The 18,748-nt window shown below is 42.8% G+C and overlaps 1 protein-coding gene across 3 annotated transcripts in view; it reads right to left on the minus strand.

The window, feature by feature from the left end:
• Positions 1 to 17: 17 nt before the first annotated feature.
• Positions 18 to 18,748, minus strand: part of LOC146585379 (uncharacterized) — a 20,287-nt gene continuing 1,556 nt past the window's right edge. For 2 of the 3 annotated variants that reach the window (XM_085323042.1, XM_085323043.1), the window contains exons 2-3: positions 3,246 to 3,328; positions 18 to 221 (exon numbers count right to left, since the gene is read on the minus strand). In XM_085323042.1, the coding sequence (XP_085179168.1) occupies positions 18 to 209 (192 nt within the window). In that variant the 5' untranslated portion in view covers positions 210 to 221; positions 3,246 to 3,328. Of the gene's footprint in view, positions 222 to 3,245; positions 4,507 to 5,322; positions 14,630 to 18,748 lie in introns of those variants that run through there. The other variant, XM_085323041.1, reaches the window with a different exon arrangement.

The following is an 18,748-nucleotide window of genomic DNA, read 5'->3' on the forward strand; positions in this document are numbered from 1 at the left end:
ACACAGATGGGCTCTCGTCAAGTTCCTCTGGGGAGCCTGCTGCCACAGGCAGCTCTGAAGCACTTTCTGCCACCTGCTTCTCTCAACGCTGTCTGTCTGCTTGCCTTTTTTCTCTTTGCTCCTCTCTGGTTTTGCACTGGGCGCTTCCCTCCTGCAGCTCCAGCATTCTCTAGACGTCTGCCTCCTGCTGCCCAGGGGAAGTCTCGCATCTCCAGGGCACGCTGTTAAAACCACCCCATAAGAGAACAGAAGACCGGTGAGGAACTTTCCGAGCAGATCTGTCTGATGTGAAGCAGTAAATGACAATTCTTCCCTCATTACTACGAGGACACAGGAGAAGAGCTTTCAGATGGCAGGAACACAGCTGTGCATTTCAAAAAGGAGGGAGCACTGGCTGGGCATTCAGTTTAGAATCAGTGAGGTCAGCCTCCCTTCATCCAAATCATACCAGAATCAACAAAGCAGGGACACTCCTCATATCTGAACACTCTGATTCCATATCTGTGCTCAGCTTGAAAACACCTCACAGAAAGCCACTTGGAAGCCAACGTTATAACCCCCCAGCGTGACTTTGCTATCCAGAATTCCCCCATGAATAGTCATAATTCAATCTTTCTTAGGAACATAAACTCTGTTCAAATCCCTTCTGTCCCCTTGGTCCAGTATAACTAGACATATATTCAATGATGTGCGATAAGGGTTGCTCAAAGGGAGCTAAAAAAAAAAGAAAGAAAAAAGCCTTCCTAACCACCTGTAAGCAACTGGCTATGCAGTGATTACTCTGAAAATATCAGAGAGGCTACTTCTAGTCATTACTTCTATTAGAAAGGCCGAAACATCATTAGAGAGCTGCCCATCTAAATTAGCTCAGCAGCACTGTACAAACTGTTAAGTAATACAAAAGTACAGACTTTTGAAAAAGGACAGAATAATAGTTTTTTTAAGCTTCCTTCCAAGAAACAATATGCATGATGCTAGAAATAAGGAATGTAAAACTGTTTCTGGATGAGGAAACTATTGAATATTACTGTTTATGTCCTCTGGGCTAAATTATTTTGGAACAAATTTCTGTCTTGTTTATATTTCAACAGAATCTCTTCTGTTCATCTTACCTACTCAGATGTAAATCCACTTAATTTAGAATCTAACCAAGATTTATTGTTAATGTATTAAGCATTGCTAGTTAAATATTATTCAAATGTAAATATTCCTGGTATTCCTCCTCAGCAGCAAAGAAGTAGTTTCTTCCTGTGTGTATCAAATGAAACAAAATATATCTCACCAGACTGGAAGCATCTTGAATTTAGTGAAAACAATAGTGTTTGAATTGCATTTAGAAAGCAAAAATTGGTTTGCTCATGCAGTGATACCAGAGAATTAAGAAACACTAGTCACTATACGATTACCTCCAGGCAAGGAAAGTTATCAGTAAGTTGTGTTCAGCTCTAAGGTTCTCCACTCCCCTAAAATGATCTTGTTGCAAGGCTGTGCTATTACCCTTGTTTAGTGACCCTGTATTGCTGAACTTTGGTGTGACAGTGCTCCACAGTGCAATTCTTCTCTGGAGCTCTGCGTCTCCAAAAATTGTCCCCTCTGCCGCCTGCCTCCTTTATGATCCATAGGAATCATCCGGCTCCCTATTCTCCCCTCCACTGTGCTGCACTAATCTATTAATGTGAGGGGTATTTCTGCAGTAAAAGTGTCATTTGTTCTGCCTCCTATTAGGCACAATCAGATAACTCCAATTTGAGCCACACACTGCACAGGATCCACGTCTCGCTGGGGCTATAAGCTGGTTATCTCATTGATTTTGAGGACAATTCTGAGTTATTCTATTACTATCATAATTTCCATCATGCTGTAGTTAGACTTGGTGCTATACAGGCATATTCTAGAAAAAAAGAGGAACGTCTTCACAAGTATCTAAATCCTGTCAACATTCCATACAAATTCTGCTCCTGTTTCTCTTTTGAAAACAAAACCATACCATTATCAACAGCACCCAAATCCACTTTTGAAAAGAGATTTATGCACCAGTAAAAGTCAGTAGACCTCAGTGACACCAGGAAGTCCTCAATAAAGGTGGAGGTGTGACTGAAAATATAGTGAATTTCCGGTAAAAAAAAAAAAAAAAAAAGGAGGGGGGGGGAACAATAGCATTATAATGAGTAGACCTCAATGCTAAAAGTAGGATGTGGATGCCTGTGTGGTGGACTTCAGTATTCTAGTTGTTTCATCCTCTGCTTTTCCACTTTTGATATTTATGCATTATGATCTTACCTTTTATTATAAGATAAGAATTTTCTCAGACTCCCAGTCTCACACAGGGCAATGGGAAAACATGAAGAGGAATAGAATTAAGATCACACTGGCTGCACAGTATTTCTGACATTACCAAACTTTCAAGTACTTCACAGGGTAACCTAAAAAGCCTCCAGTTTTTAACCCTGTATTTTATACTATGCATACTTTCCTTCAATGTATTAGAATTGATATGCTCTGCAAGAGAACTGTATTTTCCAATCTCAATTCAAATTTCTTCTTACCAGAGAGAGCTTTAAAGGATATGTCATATACTCATTGGTGGTACAATGGCTACTCACCTTCCTCTGCTCCTCATTTCTGCACACTGGGAATATCTTTTATAATGTGAAATGGAAAGCCTCATGATTCTTCTAAGTGCATTTCTAACATATGTATGTCTAGGAAACCTAGGGCTCAATAACGGAAAATCTTTAGAGAAACGTATTTATGCAATTGGAGTCCGCCTGCCACAGCAAAGCCCTTACCATTTCTCTAAAATTCATCACTAGTGAATGGTCAAGCCACTTTTTAAGACTTTTGGCATTTGGGTGTTTTCAAGACATCTCAGGGTACAGCTCTGGGACTGCTTTGAAGTAAAGCAAACACAGGCCGAAGGGAAAAGGGACTGTTCTGTTGTCTCACTCATTCCCACACTACCTTTTCTCCTGACCAGACCAAGGAAAGATCTGCATGGGAACTAATCCAAAGGAAACAGAAGAAATCTTTTTTTCAGCTAGATCAGTCCCCTGATCTAGTTTACCATGCAACCACATCAATACCACTGCAAGCTCAAAAGAACAGGTGAGACTGGGAGAAAAGTAGCCTCACACCGTTGGTGGAAGCTCACAATTAGGCACTTTAAACCTCAATTCCAGAGTCAAAGAGATGGATCCACATTAGTGTGGACATTATTGGCCCTTGCTTTTCAACAGGCAACTCACCAAGATCCTTGGTGTCACGACACAGCAGTACTCATTATGGAGGCCATGAGCTGGGAACCACTGCTCTCACAAGCAAAGATCACCTGAAAACAAAAAGAGAAAGGAAGAGTTTCACCAGCAAGAATGTACAGGACAGCCAAGCTGCCACCTCACTCTGGCACATCCAGCTACAGAAGAGGGATCAAAAGTTGCTCTAAACCACTGGCTAGGGGGAATCTTTGCTCAAACTGGCAAGATTTGTCAACACTGAAAAAGCCACGCTTTATTCAGCTCGGAATAGTTTGAAGATGTCTACTGCACGTGAATGTATGGAGGGGAAATAGGTTAGACCTGCTTCAGCACTCCCATGTTCAAGACAGCTGTATTCCCATGAGCTGATCCATGCTCTGAGGAGCTGCCACAAAGCTCATACAAGTAATCTCCCCTTCTCTGCACCCATCCTCTTCAAAGGTTTACCTTCCCCTCACTTAGAAGCCCAATTCTTCCACCACACCCCTGCACTGCATATATAAACCCTCCTCCGCAGCCAGACAGCCGGACTGGCTATAAATAAAAACACCAAGTACCAGGTAAAACAAGGCAATTGCTCAGTCACATCTAGGGGAAAATCAGGCAGATTTCAGAAGAAGGAAAAAGTATGGCCTGACAGAAAAGTTCTGTCAGCTCCTACTCTGCGTCATTGTGCTACACTACAGAAAGAAGTGAATCCAATAGACAACTTTCCCAAGTAAGGAATACTGTAAGTTTGCTCAAGTTAGAGAGGCAGATATGACATTAGATTTATCTCACGCTACAGTTATTTCCTATAAGGCCAAAATAGCTCACGGCCTAAAAGCTGATCAGTCATACTTTCAGTTAATGGAGACAACCCTGCATCAATTAACATTCAGTCACACGTTAAAACAAACATATGTAAGAGCCTGAAAGTTCAGTAATACAAAGAAACTCAGACTCTGAGGCACGACTCAATGGTAAATTCGAGGTCAGTGCAGAAAGAAAGAGCAGCTACGTGCCAGCATCTTCTATCTCACCCACTTTGAACACTGGGGAGGCTGCAAGAACAGTGTGAATCCAGGCAGCATTCAAACTGTCAGGGCTATATGCCATCTCTCAGTGCACTCTCAGCTATTTACACAGCACGGGCAGCACTGCAGTTAAAGTATGACTGCAAATTGAAATCACTACCAGAGGTTTTCTGTGTGATCTCTGCGTATTCTGCTGACCAGATCTGTCCAATCCAAACACAAGAGCTGCTGCGAGGCTCAATTAGTTACGCATTGTGAAACCTTTTGCGTATTCCTTTCCCTCCGACATTCTCCAACTATTATCTACTGCAGCTTCACCTTAATAATGTAGCAATCCTCTACCATGTAATCTACCCCAACAAAACCAAACTACAAAGCTAGTCCCAAACAATGGAGCTACATTCTCCACCCAGTCCAGCCAAATCAAACAATGAAATCATCAACGTGATAGACCATCCTTATCTAGCTAAGTCACACCTGCAGACAGAAGCTGAAGCAAACACCTATCCCAACAAGCTGCTTCATCCAGTAAAACCTACCACAGCAGCAGAATCATCCCTGAATCCAATTACCCAGTTAGATCTTCTCTTCCTTTTTCCCCCACCCCACCCAGCAAAACAATATGGGCTAAACCCCGCCAGTGCCAGTACTGACACACCTCTATCACATCAGCAACAAGATCATCTTTTCCCTTGAAAGGGAAAACACATGAACATTAGCCATGCATCAGGATGGGGAAAATCTATCAGAGAAAACCCACAGAGCTCTGTCACTTCAAACATTCGAGTTCTGCTTGGCACGGCGCTGGAGAAAGACGGCTTTACACTACACAGTTCACGGCTGAGAGGGGGAGATGACTGATCAGACACACACCACCTTCAAGGCTACACACTCGTCCTGATTTAGCATCATTGCTGCTCATCTGCACACTCCTAGCCCACTGTTAGTGCAACACCATTTGCTCATCAGAGAATTTAAGCAAAAGGGTGAGACTATGTACACAAGCAGTGACCACAGAGTAACTAACAAGACAAATCCACACCATAGCTTACCTTTTGGTGACTTATCCATGAACCATCCCTTCACTTCTATGACCTAGTCACCATACGACTGTAGTGTAAACAAAAGTAAAAAAATAAATAAATAAAAAAATCCAGACCAGCTTATTCCTCCTTTTTCCCTTTAAACTGCCGAAGTGGTGCTTCTGTACCTTGAAAGCGACAAGTGGCCAGATACTTGGAGGTGTACAGTATTATGGCTGCTTCAGCAGGAACAGCTGCAGTTATCACTGATTCACTTCAGTCTTTTCTCCCTCTTTGAGAAGGTGAAAGTGGAGAGATGAAATAAAGGCATACCAAGTAGATAAAAGTATCAAACTTGTGGCCTGACTGTGACACAAAGCATTAAAGGCAAGAAACCGCTTTCTCTGCATACAAGAAAGAGCACACTTCTTTTTTCCACGGCCTTTCTGAGACTGTCAATCTGTGCCGGACTGAGGGTGGCAAGAGCCCAAAATCAGCATGGAAAAAGAAAAAAGGCTAGAAACCTGCTACAGAAAACAAACTACGACTTTGACACAAGCTGAGCCAGCACCCGGAATTCTAGCTGCGGTAGTGGAGCGGGAGAGAAAGGAGAGAGCAGAGCAGCAGACTGCTCTGCGAAGAGCTGCGGCTTCAGGAGGGATCAAGAACAGCAGCACCAGCAGCAGAAGCTGTTTTAGCAGCTACTCGTCCTGACAGCCACCAGGAAGCAACGGACCGCACGCGCGTCCATCAGTGTGACCTGAGAGGTGGGATAAGGCAGTGAATCAACCGACGCGCTCCTTCAGCGCAGTTTTCCTGGGATGGGTTCATCCTATTCCTCCGACCCTCGTTCGGCCGCATAAGAGGGAGAACAGCTGCACTGGCAAAAGGTGAGTGATTCCACTACACCCACAACATACCGAAAAACACCTCTAGCTTTCATTATGTGCCGCACTTTTCAGTTTTGTCAGTATTTGCTTATTTCATATACTTGCAGCTGAACTGCCCATGTTACCTTTTTATAAGCTGTTATTTAATAAAATATTTGGTTGCACACCTCATTGATAAGAGCGCAACCGTGAAACAAGGAGGAGGCAGGAAATGTTATTCAATGCCTTTATTGAACTGTCAGATTCCCTTAAGATCATATAAAAGTAAAAGCAAATAGATAAATTGACATGAATAATCTAACATCACACAAATCTTCCCAGGGTACTTAAAGGTATGCGGACACAGGACACTTTTTAATCCTTTGAACCAGCCCCACTCTCTAGATATGGCCATTACTAACTATGCCTTTGAACCTGCCTCCAAGTCTTGGCAAAAACTGTCCTTCTCATCCTTTCCCATGGATGCAGCATAAAGCACGTTGTAGTAATACACCTAGTGTTGGGCCCACCAGCACCCAAGTGGGTTTGCAGAAAATGCCATCTTGCCTTCCACTGGCCAAGTGCATGCTGGACCCAGGAAAGCAACTTCAATCAGCTTAAGCCTATCCAAGTCTAGCCCTTCCAGACATCACTAGCACTTGTGATGATCCAGCCGAAAAACAGCTCTAGAACAGATATGATTGATTTTCAGTAGATGGGCTTCCTGTTTCTGCCAGCCAGATGGCCACACACTCTTTGGTACTGGCACAAGGCAGGCAGTAGTGACTGATGGCACAGACTCAAACAGGCTTAAGCCAGTTGTTCAAATATACCTCCATGCTTCCCCTGCCCTGTTTCCCTTGCCTCTCTTAAGAAAGAAAATACAGAAAATACAGTGGGCACCTTAGGAATAACTGGGGCTAAAAATACAGCATCAATATACATGCCATCTAAACACAATATAACCCTTCTTGTCCAGTAGATAGCCTGACCTACTGTCCTGGCTCTCCCTGTAGCAGCGTTTGCAAAACTCATCCTCCGATCAAACCCTCATCGATTGTGCAGGAGCCTTTTAGCTGACATGCTCATCTGTGACTTCTGCCAGAAAGACAACGACCAGGTACAGCACAGGGACCATATTCTGCTCAAAATAGCTGCTGATTTGGGGAAACTAGCAAGTTCTGTTGTTTCCTGGTAAGTCACAAATGCCATTTGCTTATAAATCGATTTCTCAACATCAGCGCCTGACTTGTTAATAGTGAGCTGATTAGTTAACAACTAGTAGCAAGGGGTAGGCACAAATTTCTAGAAGGTCTGAGCTCATCCTGGAACAGTATGAGCTTTGCTATGAATGCATCTTGGCAACAACAACAACAACAAAAAAAAACAAAAAAAGATGTCATACACAAGGCTCTCAGTTTGCCTAAGCTAGGAATCCTCCTTACACAGAAATCAGAGAAGTGACTGCTTATCCCAAGTCTGCACAACATTATCTCTTTGCTTATATTCTTGTACCAGAAGTGACTCAATCAGGAGAGGAATTCAGAACTTATGTCACCTAAATTCATTTTCCTACATGAACACGGGAATGACACAATCTTTACCAGGCTCATTACAACCTCCACAGTGCCGTAAGAGGCTGATAGGAATAGCTCTCCTCACATACATCGTCTGTATCTGCCTCTCCACTAACCTTTAAACATGGGCAGGTCATTTCCCAGAACCACCTCCATGCCTTGAAAGACATCCAAGGCACAGAGAAACGGGATGAGCAAAGAGAGGCATACTTAAAAGAAAATTAACGTCCTGATGACCTATTTATGAAGAAAGAACAGGCAAGGCCCTATGCCATTACAAGGAAGAGAAGCTCTTTGACTGGCTCATGTTAATGTAAAAATTTAGAACCACAGCATAAACTGCACAGAAACTGTAAGAACATGCTCAATTATCCCTGCGTAAATGTGGCGTTTGAGATCATACAAATGAAACTCAAATGAGCCTGGCTGTGTCTGCCCATCCATATACCTTGGGTAAGACAGAGTATAGACATTCTCTCCCACACTTCTCCCTCCAGCTCCTACCACCACGTACATGTAGACATTTTCCTGAAGTCCACTCAAGGCACAGATGGTCACAGGAAGTCCGACCTTGTGCTCTCCATCCTTAAGAAGTGCATTTAAAACAGCCATTGATGGAGCACAACGCAAATCCAAAGGCTCAGAGAAAGGACTGTTCCGTGACATGTCCAGTGTTACCATTCCCTCCTCTCACACAGTGGTATCCGCACAGACTATTCTCTTCCTTCTATCTTCCAACAAGTACAAAGGTAACAAACAGTAGCCACAATATAAAGGCTGTTTAAGTAGTTGTTCATTCTAGGTATGTATAAAACCATTCTAAAATATCCTTTTGCAATAGACATTGTACATCTTCAAGAGCACATCGTCCATTAAACTGATAACCACCATTTTAAGATTTATCTGCAGCACTCTTTTTGTAAAGAAAGACTAAGTGTCTGGGTTTTTTCTTTAGGAGAGGTGCATCTAACAATACTTCAGTATGTTAATAATACAGTGAGGAAGAATAACTCTCCTAGACAGTTTCTCTGCCAGAAACATCAGCTTCTGATTTTGCACAGCTTTCCACAACTCCTTCTATACAGCAATGGAGGAAACTGACCCAGAGATTGGTGAGCAAATTCAAGGAGTATACAGACATGTGAAACTTTCTTCCATTTCCCAACTGGTACTATGTATAAAACCATGAACTCCTCAGCCTGCCTAAGACTAGAACACAGTCTCTTGGCAAACTCTGACATAGTTCCAGAAATCCATTTGGGAAAAAAAAAGCAAAGCCTCAGACACAACTATCTTGTCTGTACCAGAATACTTTGAATGTTTTCTGTTGCTGCTAACACCATTTCAGCTTCACTAACATTGGCAGCACTTGCAGCTATAGGTCAGCCAGGCTGCTCTCGGGGCGTTAGGCCGTCGCGTAACCCTTAGCGCATGTGATGTCATGCTAACATCAGTTCAGCCTCAGCGTGTTCCAGTGCAGTTGCCAATATCAGCTTGGCTCCACCTATGTTAGCAATGTTGGGAGCAGTCTATGTACACTACAACTGGAGTTTGGAGTACTGGACATGTAGCGTCACTTCCCTTACAGCCGCTTGTCTTGTCCTAGAGTCCCTGCTATTGTTAACGCTGATAAAGATTGAGTGCTTTCAGCAATAAGGGATTTTTCAAAAAATGTTTTAACAATATTTCCCTAATATAAGAAAGGCTTCTATGGCTTACTACACCATGTTAGCAGTTATCAGACCTAGCATCAGTCAACATTACATGTAGAAGTCCAGAGGGTAATATTGGAGTTTCCATGGGCTGCTTTCATAGCGTTGCCTTCTATCAAAATTTCATCCACTTCTCAGGAAGCAGTTAATATGTTTGTAGCTAGAGGTGATCTCTTTTCCCTAACTTCTCTCGGTTTATTTTCTCAAAAGTTTAAATAGCAGCAACAGCATGAACAACAACAGGTAAAAGAAGTCTGCATAAAGCAGGTCAGCAGCCCATTCTTCTAACCCATGGAAGGAAAAAAAAAAAAAAAAAAAAAGAGGATGGAAAAACAATGGATAGGAAGACAGAACTGAAGAGACACCAGTTTATTCTTCAATATACAGTAACTTCACAATGTTTAAGCAGAAGGCTTTGGAGAAATAAGTCACCTATCAGTTCAGCACAGAAAGACGCTAGTACTTTTTCTATTTATTTCAGTATCCCTTCTCTAGGTTTCCAGAATGACAGATATCAAACAGTCCTCAGGCATAACACCTCAGGCTGCAATCCTGTCAGTTTTCATAAACTAAATGGAGCTGGGATGGGTCAGTGCAGGACAGACCTTCTCCAAGGAAAACCTAGTGCTACAGCAAGTAGTAATTCCCCAGGATGCTGTAAGGGGATATCACACACGATGCCTTTCAGAATCGCTGGGGGCGACCCACACACCTTCCCTTCATGTTAACCTTCACTTAACAGATACCTGGTCTCTCTCTTATCCCACATGAGCAGTTTTTCACGGCTCCCCTAAACATTACTACCTTCCAGCACTGCCTGCTACACCAGTTTTCATTCAGTACTCTCACTACCAAACATCCCTGCAGCTTTGTAACGCACTCACACTTGGGGAGGTCAGCAAGGCAAAGCAGGCATTCCCGCGGGGACGGAGTTGAAGAATTACTATGTTTTATGTAGCTTACAATAGTTCTACTAGTGGGTAAGGTGTGTGTCAAGGGGCGCGTGTTCCTGGTGAGTTGAACTTCTCATTCCTTTGCTTTTAGGCCCATGTTAGGCATGTTGTGTGTATCACAACCTTAAGTGATACAGTAAAGTGCTTCTGTATACTGGTTTCCCATGTGTTAAATATAGGATTTGCAACAGAGCAATGACTCTACTACGGAGTAAGGAACTTCAAAGAACTCCAGCAAGCAAACAGTGCATGTACACAGTACTCTGAGATGCTACATGATTATATCAAAGCTGCTGGGATGAAAGACTGACACTTGATAAATAACATAAGGTCATCTAAAGATCTCAAAGCACTCCATGTAAAAATTTTATTTTGACAGGAAATTAAGCAATTCTATAATCAGGTCTGTTATCGAATCCACCCCTTTGGCAAGATCTTATGAAAGTATGAAGTACATGCAATTCCAATTGCTGCAAAGTCCTCCCTCACTCAACACAAGATGTACGTTTAATATTTTTCTAGTTAGCCCCACATGTACAGCAAAGCCTAAAGTACTTCAAAGTATTTACTGTACTATATAAGCATAGCACTATTTTCAAAGACTCATAACTGTCAAGTCAAAACTAGCTTTCACAAGAGTGTTCAGAAGCATTTCTCCTGGATGGTGGCTATTTACCTGACAGTTTCAACTCTCTATCCCCAGCCACAAGAAGGTTATTTTTTTTTTTTATTCTGTCCTCTTTTTTTTTCTTTTCTTTAAGAGACAAGAAAAAGTATTTTCTTGCTAACAACCTGTCAAGCCATTTTGGCCTTAACTTCTTTACCCCCTTCTCATCCATACATATAAAATGTCACAGAAAATTTCAGCTCTACTGGTGAAAATCCTGCAAAGAGTTCCTGAATATATAAGATTGCCTGAATTCTTCATAGTAAAAGCTCTAACTGTAGAAGCTGCGGCTGCTTCACTTTGACAGATTACAGCCTTGTTTTATATTACACCACAAATATATTTCTAATCAATGCTCAAACAAAAACCAGTTTGGTACATAGATAAAACATCACCATTTCCCAGGCAGAGGAAGAGTGATACCAAGACACTTAAGTCAGTTTAGCAAAATGCAAAGCACAGCTCCGCACAATCTGAACAAAAGCCTAATGCTTGACCCTTACACAGTGCTTTTTACAGTGAAACAGTAAAACAGGGTTCTTCTCCAGTTTTGTGTAACTCCACATACGCTGAAAAGGTGGCAAAGACAGTTTCATGCAACATACACAAGAAGGCACATAGGCTCCACAGATTGCTTTAAATCTAAGTAACGGAGGCTAGTCGATAAAACACAGGCATATTAAGAGTCCGGTTCTTTCCTCAGCACTACCACCACATCCAACCTAACCTGCTTTGAAAGAGCCCGTGGGCCTCAGCATGGCTACCAATATGGTACAACAGATACCAGCATCCTTTGTTCAGCAGGCACAAAGGACAACAGGCACCTGAAGACCATCCAGGTGAAAAGGTAGGTCAATAATTCAAAGCTCCCTTGCTCTGCTGCTATGCAAACAGCCCCACCAGAAAGTTAAGTAGCCAGAACACAGTGAGAGCCCTTTTCTACGATGCTGAGCACTCATGAAAACAAGACCACTGGTTCTGAGTAATTACAAAGGCTAAGAGCATATAGCAGGTAGCTGTTTGGCTGCCTATGCCTGAATCACACCTGCTCTGAAGCAAATACAGAATAAGGCAAACTCTCCCTCCACTCTATGTGCAGTTAAATTATTGCATACGTCACACACACTTTTCCCACAGACTGTCACTAAGGAGCATTTCAAATCAGTATTGTTTTCAGGCTACAACACCCAATCCTCAGTGAATTCTCGGAGGACATTGCTCCACGACCTTTCAGCCCAATTGTGTTGAAAGAACTGTCACTGGTAAAGTGTACTTTCCATTTGCCTTCCTTCAAAAGCATTTCATTGATTCTGCCTGAGATTTACAAACAAATAGACAAATAAAAACCACACCTCACTGTTCCACTTCCCATCTCCATTCCCCATTCCACAAGCTCCTTCTCAGAGGCTAGACAAGGAACTGCATATCTCTGCTATTAAGTTTGCCTGAAAAAAGGGAACTCTGAGCACATTTAGTTACCCTAAAGAGATAACACTCACTCTTCAGATAGAGTAATCTGCAAATTTTTAACAGTCTTTACAATATGTTCAATAAGTGTTGTCAAAATAGATCAAAAACAGTGCTGAGATCTGACTCTGCTGAAAAGCAAGTAGGAACAACGCATAGATGTGGGAGTAAAACAAATGAAAAAACTCAAGTAGCTGCAGTTCGCTTTTCACCATAGCCATGCTTTAGCATCTCAAAACAGACTTCAGGATGGGTCACCAGGATCAGAGCAGAAGCTCATGCAGTTTAATGGCACATCTCGAACACTGGTCTCAATCAAGTTTTCAAAGAAGTGTGTGAGAACCCCCCAGTAAACTCAGGCAAAACAAGTTATTCCCTCCCTCTCTTTTCCCAATATAGAAGCACATCTGCTGCAGTAAAATAAAATAAAGGTTTAGACCACAGGCTTAGTATCTCTTCCAAAATTTCTACTGTCATTGATTATGATAATTGAATATTCTTCATATCCCTACAGACATCTGATCCTTTTTAACTCTTGTTGAATTCTTGCTCCTGATGATTCTCACAGCATGAGTTTCACTGCTTAATTGCAACCATCCTAAATATTCTATCATCAATTTATACTATATGCCCCATATTATCAGACAGTCTTGAAGCAGCGGAAATATTTCTATAGCTAAACTTATAACCACACTCCTCCCTTTGCCCTTTTTAAGACTGCTTAGAAACGCTTTCCCTTTTTATGCATTGCATATAAGTTTGGAGATGCGGAGCATTTTTGGMAAAAAAAAAAAAAAAAAGGTACATTGAAGGAATGTTCTCAAGCTAGGGAAGCTGTAACAAGCAGGTGTAAATAACATTTAGCAAGTTTACTAGACTCTTAGGGGTGTAGTTAGATGAGCATTTCCTTTGGCAGCAACACCAGCTTAAAAGACTGCAGCTACCAGTATTTACTTCCACCCCTGCATCACATTATTTGATGTGCTGGTACAACCGTTTGCACGGCCAAGCAGAGAACTAGTTTGGCAAACTGATCCAGGCTAAATATAATCATTTTTTGCCAGGCTACTTACAACCTGGATCGGTTCCTTGATCCATTTCAGCATACAGATGCTCAAGCAGCAGTGCTAGCACAAATGAAAGGCTGGTGTAGGATCAAAAAGGGTAAGTGCTGAGGGCTCTTTCTCAAAAGCCAACTCTACCACCTGAAAAATGCTCACAGACCAGTCTATGAACAGAGAAAGGCTAGGCATATACCCAACCATATAGTGGCAAAATACAACCCCACTTTTACAAAAAGTATGAACAATGCTCATTTTAAGGTCAATATCAGAACAGCTGATTTGGATTCAGCACACATTGAAACATCGCCTTATGTTTTGTTATCAAGTTAACTGGTGTTTCTTAAGACTTTGTGTGATCTTAAATGCAAATCTTCAGATATTTCTCAAGACTTTTTTTTGCTTATGTTCTGAAAGATTAGTTGGAGGCCCTAACTATGAACAAGTGAGGACTCTGCTCTTCTGTGTTTCTACAGTCCCTAGCACAATGAAGGCCCACCTCTAAAACAATTAAACATTTAAAATGCACAAAACTGACAGAGAAGTAAAAGTACAGGGGGAAGCTATTTTAAATATGATAGGCACAGCAGTACTCAGATAAAAATTCAGTGATCAAATCACCTTCCATTCACAACTTGCTCTGAAAGCCTGGGCTAACACCTTCATTTTGCCAGCAGGAACACTCCAGGGAAGACTCCAGCAGAGCTTGTAAGCAGGAAATCCAAGCCCACAGCAAATCTTGCTGGGTTAAAGGACTTCATATCTATGTAAACAGACCACAGACCTTACTGAGGCACAAAGATTTCTCTGAAGTCCAAGGCCATGCAAAGCAGATAGAGGGATTTTAAGAAGGCTGTCTGCATCGCTCTTTAGAGATTCTGGCAAACTTCTAGGAAAGTGAAAGAGATCACTTCATGCTAGGTAACATAGCTGACATGTAGGATGTCAACTAGTTTGAATACTCACTTGAGTGCAAATTGCTCTATAGGCTAAAAATAAAAGGGTTTCTCTCCTCCCTCCCCCTCCACTGACTTTATAAAAGACCAGCAAAATTTGTAAGCCATATACAGTTTGTAATGCAACAGAATTGACATGGCACATGAGGAACTCAAGAGGAAAAAGATCTAGAAATGAATATATAGAAATAGGTATGGCAAGTCAACATATTATAGAGTAGTAAGTCTTTGAATAGCTAAGAAATATGGACCAAAGGTATTCCATTCTTATCCACCTCAAATATATAAACTGTCCACAAAGGCAGTTGCATGTGCATATTTTAGCCTTGTGGCTTATAGTTGCCGCAGCTTCTATATTTGGATATTTAGCGACAAACGTAGTTTCTTTGGCTGTGGACTAACCCTAACTGAAAGCAACCTAAGTGCATGAGATGAAATGCAGCGTGGGGAAGGGGGTTGGGGGGAGGAAGACTTCACACCCTTTGTTTTCATAATATACAGAAGAGGTCTACAAAGTTTCTGGTTGTATGAATAGAAAGCTATTTATTTCCTTTCACATTAAAATTCAGGTCTGCCCTAGCTCCAAAGACTGTGTTGACTGATGAACAAATTAAGAGATTACAAGAGCTGAAAGCAACCCCCCCTTCAAAAAAATAAAATGCAAGAAACCCCGATCCACATATACCTACCCCCAAAAAAAGACGGTAATGATGGTACTGTCATATTCTAGCAACCTTCCTCACACCACAGCAGATCACAGCAGTTTATGCCAGAACCTTTTCGCTGCATCTACTAACTAAATAATTTACATGGGGAAACCTATGGTGTTAAGCCCCCAAACAGAACTTTTACCAAACGTTGTCAAAAGCAAGTACATATACGCACACACAAAACACAGGAAGAATTTCTTGTGCTAACCTGACCAAAGATGAGCAGCTGAATGGGTGGAGGACACAGACAAAAAGTTGTTTAGGGGGGGGTTTTGTTTGGTTTTGTTCACACTTATTTAACATCAATGATTGATTAACATTTTGGATAAAGGAGACCTTTGTTAGTGATTCAGCATCTCCACCCCTTCAATTAAGGTGTTAAGAGTTCACAACAGTGCAGTGAGACTCAAGAGCCCCAGTCCCCTTTCCACAAAGAAAAAAAAAAATATCACTGGGAAAATTGTGAATCTCAAAACTGACATCGCTGCTAACTCCAACTTAAAAAGAAAGCTGCCTTTCTTTTGTTGTTTGAGGAGGGGCCAGCATAGGAGACCGGGAGAGAATATGAGCCCTTGAGCCATTTTTATGCTCAGAGGAAGAAAAAGGGACACATTCATTAAAAATAATCTCTTTGGAGATCGCTTAAAAAAAAAAAAAAAGAGCCATCATGCCAACTTGTCCAAAATGGCTATAATATCTCATCGTACCAACTCTTACAGTTTCCAGTACAAAGTAGAGCAGTCTGCTATGGGATATGGATTCATGTGCATTTCTGCTAATACTGCTCTGCTGCAAGTGTAGGATGAGCACAAAACAACTACGTTAGCCCTTACTCAGCTTCACCAGTTCAACATCTGTAACACCCTACTGTAGACTTCGATCAGGCATTATAGCCTGAATATAAAGCAGGATGGAGGTAAACGAGACAGAAATAAAGCCACTTAAGTAGACTAATTCTTTAACTCCATACATTTTTTTTTATTTTGATTCAATGTTGTCCATTGCCTACCTTTCCAACACTTGCTTTTGTAATACTATGACCAATCACTGATACAACATTATTTTTCAAACAAAAAAAGAAAGAAATCAGCTCTCTTCTGCTTTTAAAAAGTGATACATTCGAGGGTACTTCGCAGTATCGCACAATGTCTGTATGGGCTTTTCAAAGAGCAACATTAGTTAAAACACTTGCGAGGAAAATAAAAATGTTATTTGATCTTGTCCTCTACTCTCCCTCAAAATTGCAAAGGAATATAGAACTGTCTCCCCACTTTCTCCAACCCTTTTTTTTGACGGTGGAGTGGGTAGTTACCAACAGCAAAGCTTAATGAGGCAAACTTGAATTGGAACAATTTTCTTTTCCTCTTTCCGTCCTAAAGTCTGTGAGGTTAACAAAAGCCCAAACTAAGCAGAAGCCATTACTTTGCGAGATAAAGGCTGCAAGATTTGATGCTCCTCTCCCTGTAAGTAAGGCTTCTTGGCTATTTCTAGACCAGTTCTGAACTTGAAGTTAGGCTTGGCCTCTGCAGAATAGAAGTATCTTCCCTTTCACATTAGTGAACTTTGAATTTTTTCCACAATCAACACTCTACCATCATTTCATACTTTTTTCTTCATCCCACACCAATTTCCTGACTGATTTTTCATTTTGTTTACTATTGAACTACAAACCATGCAATCATCCCAATCTTAATATTCCATGCCCAAATAATAACCCACAACTGATTATCACATCCTTTCCTATCTTCATCAATAACCCCAAAATCCGATTCTTCCCATCTGCGTCTTCACGGTTTGTTTTCCCTCAAAAACGGACATTCACATTCCACATCCCAAATACTCAGTCCTCAGAAATCTTTTTATTCCCATCATCTTATCACCTATACAGGGGCCTCAGGGACAAACAGCTAGAAAATGCAGAGATACTAGATGCTCTTTCTTCCCAGAAGCATAACCTTGCTGCCTGCACATATCCAGCTGTCCCATCATCTCCCTAAACATTTGGGATCTCCAGCTCTCTCAACCCACCGACAGCCTCCCATTAATCCCTTTGCAGTAGGCCAGGGCACAGAATTCCTGTAATGCACATGTGTTTCTTCTCTACCTAGCAGAAACACTTCCAAATAAACTCACACACTATCCTTGCCCTGCCAGATATTTCTCTACCCGGTGATCCCTACATACAAGATCCCCTCCACACTCCCACTATCCCACAAACCTCATTTGCACAACTATTCCACACAGCAGCTCCTCACTGTGTGCAGAGTTTCCTGGTACTCTTGCCCCCATTCCATCCCAGTTCTGGACACTCACATCTTCCTTTACAACCTTAGGCACCTCCTCCTGAAAGCACTCCTCCCCATTTGCCAGGTCCCAACCCTTTCCCATACCACAATCCCCTCTCTACATCCCTTTCTTCCGGTCCCTCAAGTCCCAGCTCCTCACTGTATCCCCTCATGTATCAACTTATGTCTCTCCAGCATATCTGCTAGTCCACGTTTCACAGTCCAGCTCTCCATATCCCTTCCCTGAGACACCCATATTTCAGTTCCTGCCTACAACAAATCCCCATCCCTTCCTTACAGCACATCCCACATGATCTAATGCCTCATGCACCATCTCCACCTCCCCAGTGCACCCTTCACACCATGCCCCAGCCCGCTACACGCTTCCCCGACAGACTTCGGGGCTCCAGCCCCCCTCTCTACCCCCGGATGCACAGACCAGCTCTCTTCCTATTCACAACAGCTTCCCTCTCCCAGCACACCCCACACTCCCAACCCCAACAGCCTATCCCAAGCATCACAGCCTCTCCTATCCTACATCCCAACCCCCCATTGCAACTCAGATCTGAAACTACCTCAACACAGCAGTGCACCTCTCCGCACTGCATGGCCCCCAGGATACCCCACACGTCCCAGCGCACCTCAGTGTCGCCCAGAGTACTCCACACACGGCAGATCGCAAGGCATCCCACGTCCCTGCAACAGCACAGCCGCCGAGGTGCCCCACATGCACCCCCGCACAGCACAGCTCAAGAAGCACCTCACACAGCACAACCTCCAGCGTACCCCGGGGCACCCCACATAGCACAGCTCACAAGGCAATCCTGCACACCCCTCCACACAGCACAGCCCTAAGGGCATCCCATGCACCCCAGGGTGCCGCATGAACCCCTCCACACAGCACAGCCCCAAGGGCATCCCACTCACCCCAGGGCAACACCCCAGAGCACCCTGCACACCTCTCCATGTAGCAGAGCCCCCAGGGCACCCTATACACCCCAGAGTACCCCATCAAACCCTCCACATAGCACAGCTCCTAGGGTGCCCCGTGCACCTCAGAGCACCCCACACAGCTCTCCCCATAGCACAGCCCCTAGGGTGCCCCATGCACCCCAGAGCACCCCACACAGTTCTCCCCATAGCACAGCCCCTAGGGTGCCCCATGCACCCCAGAGCACCCCACACAGCTCTCCCCATAG

Source organism: Rhea americana, unplaced genomic scaffold, assembly GCF_003343005.1.
Source record: "Rhea americana isolate MKP2758 unplaced genomic scaffold, rheAme1 scaffold_81, whole genome shotgun sequence".
Classification (NCBI taxonomy): Eukaryota; Metazoa; Chordata; class Aves; order Rheiformes; family Rheidae; genus Rhea; species Rhea americana.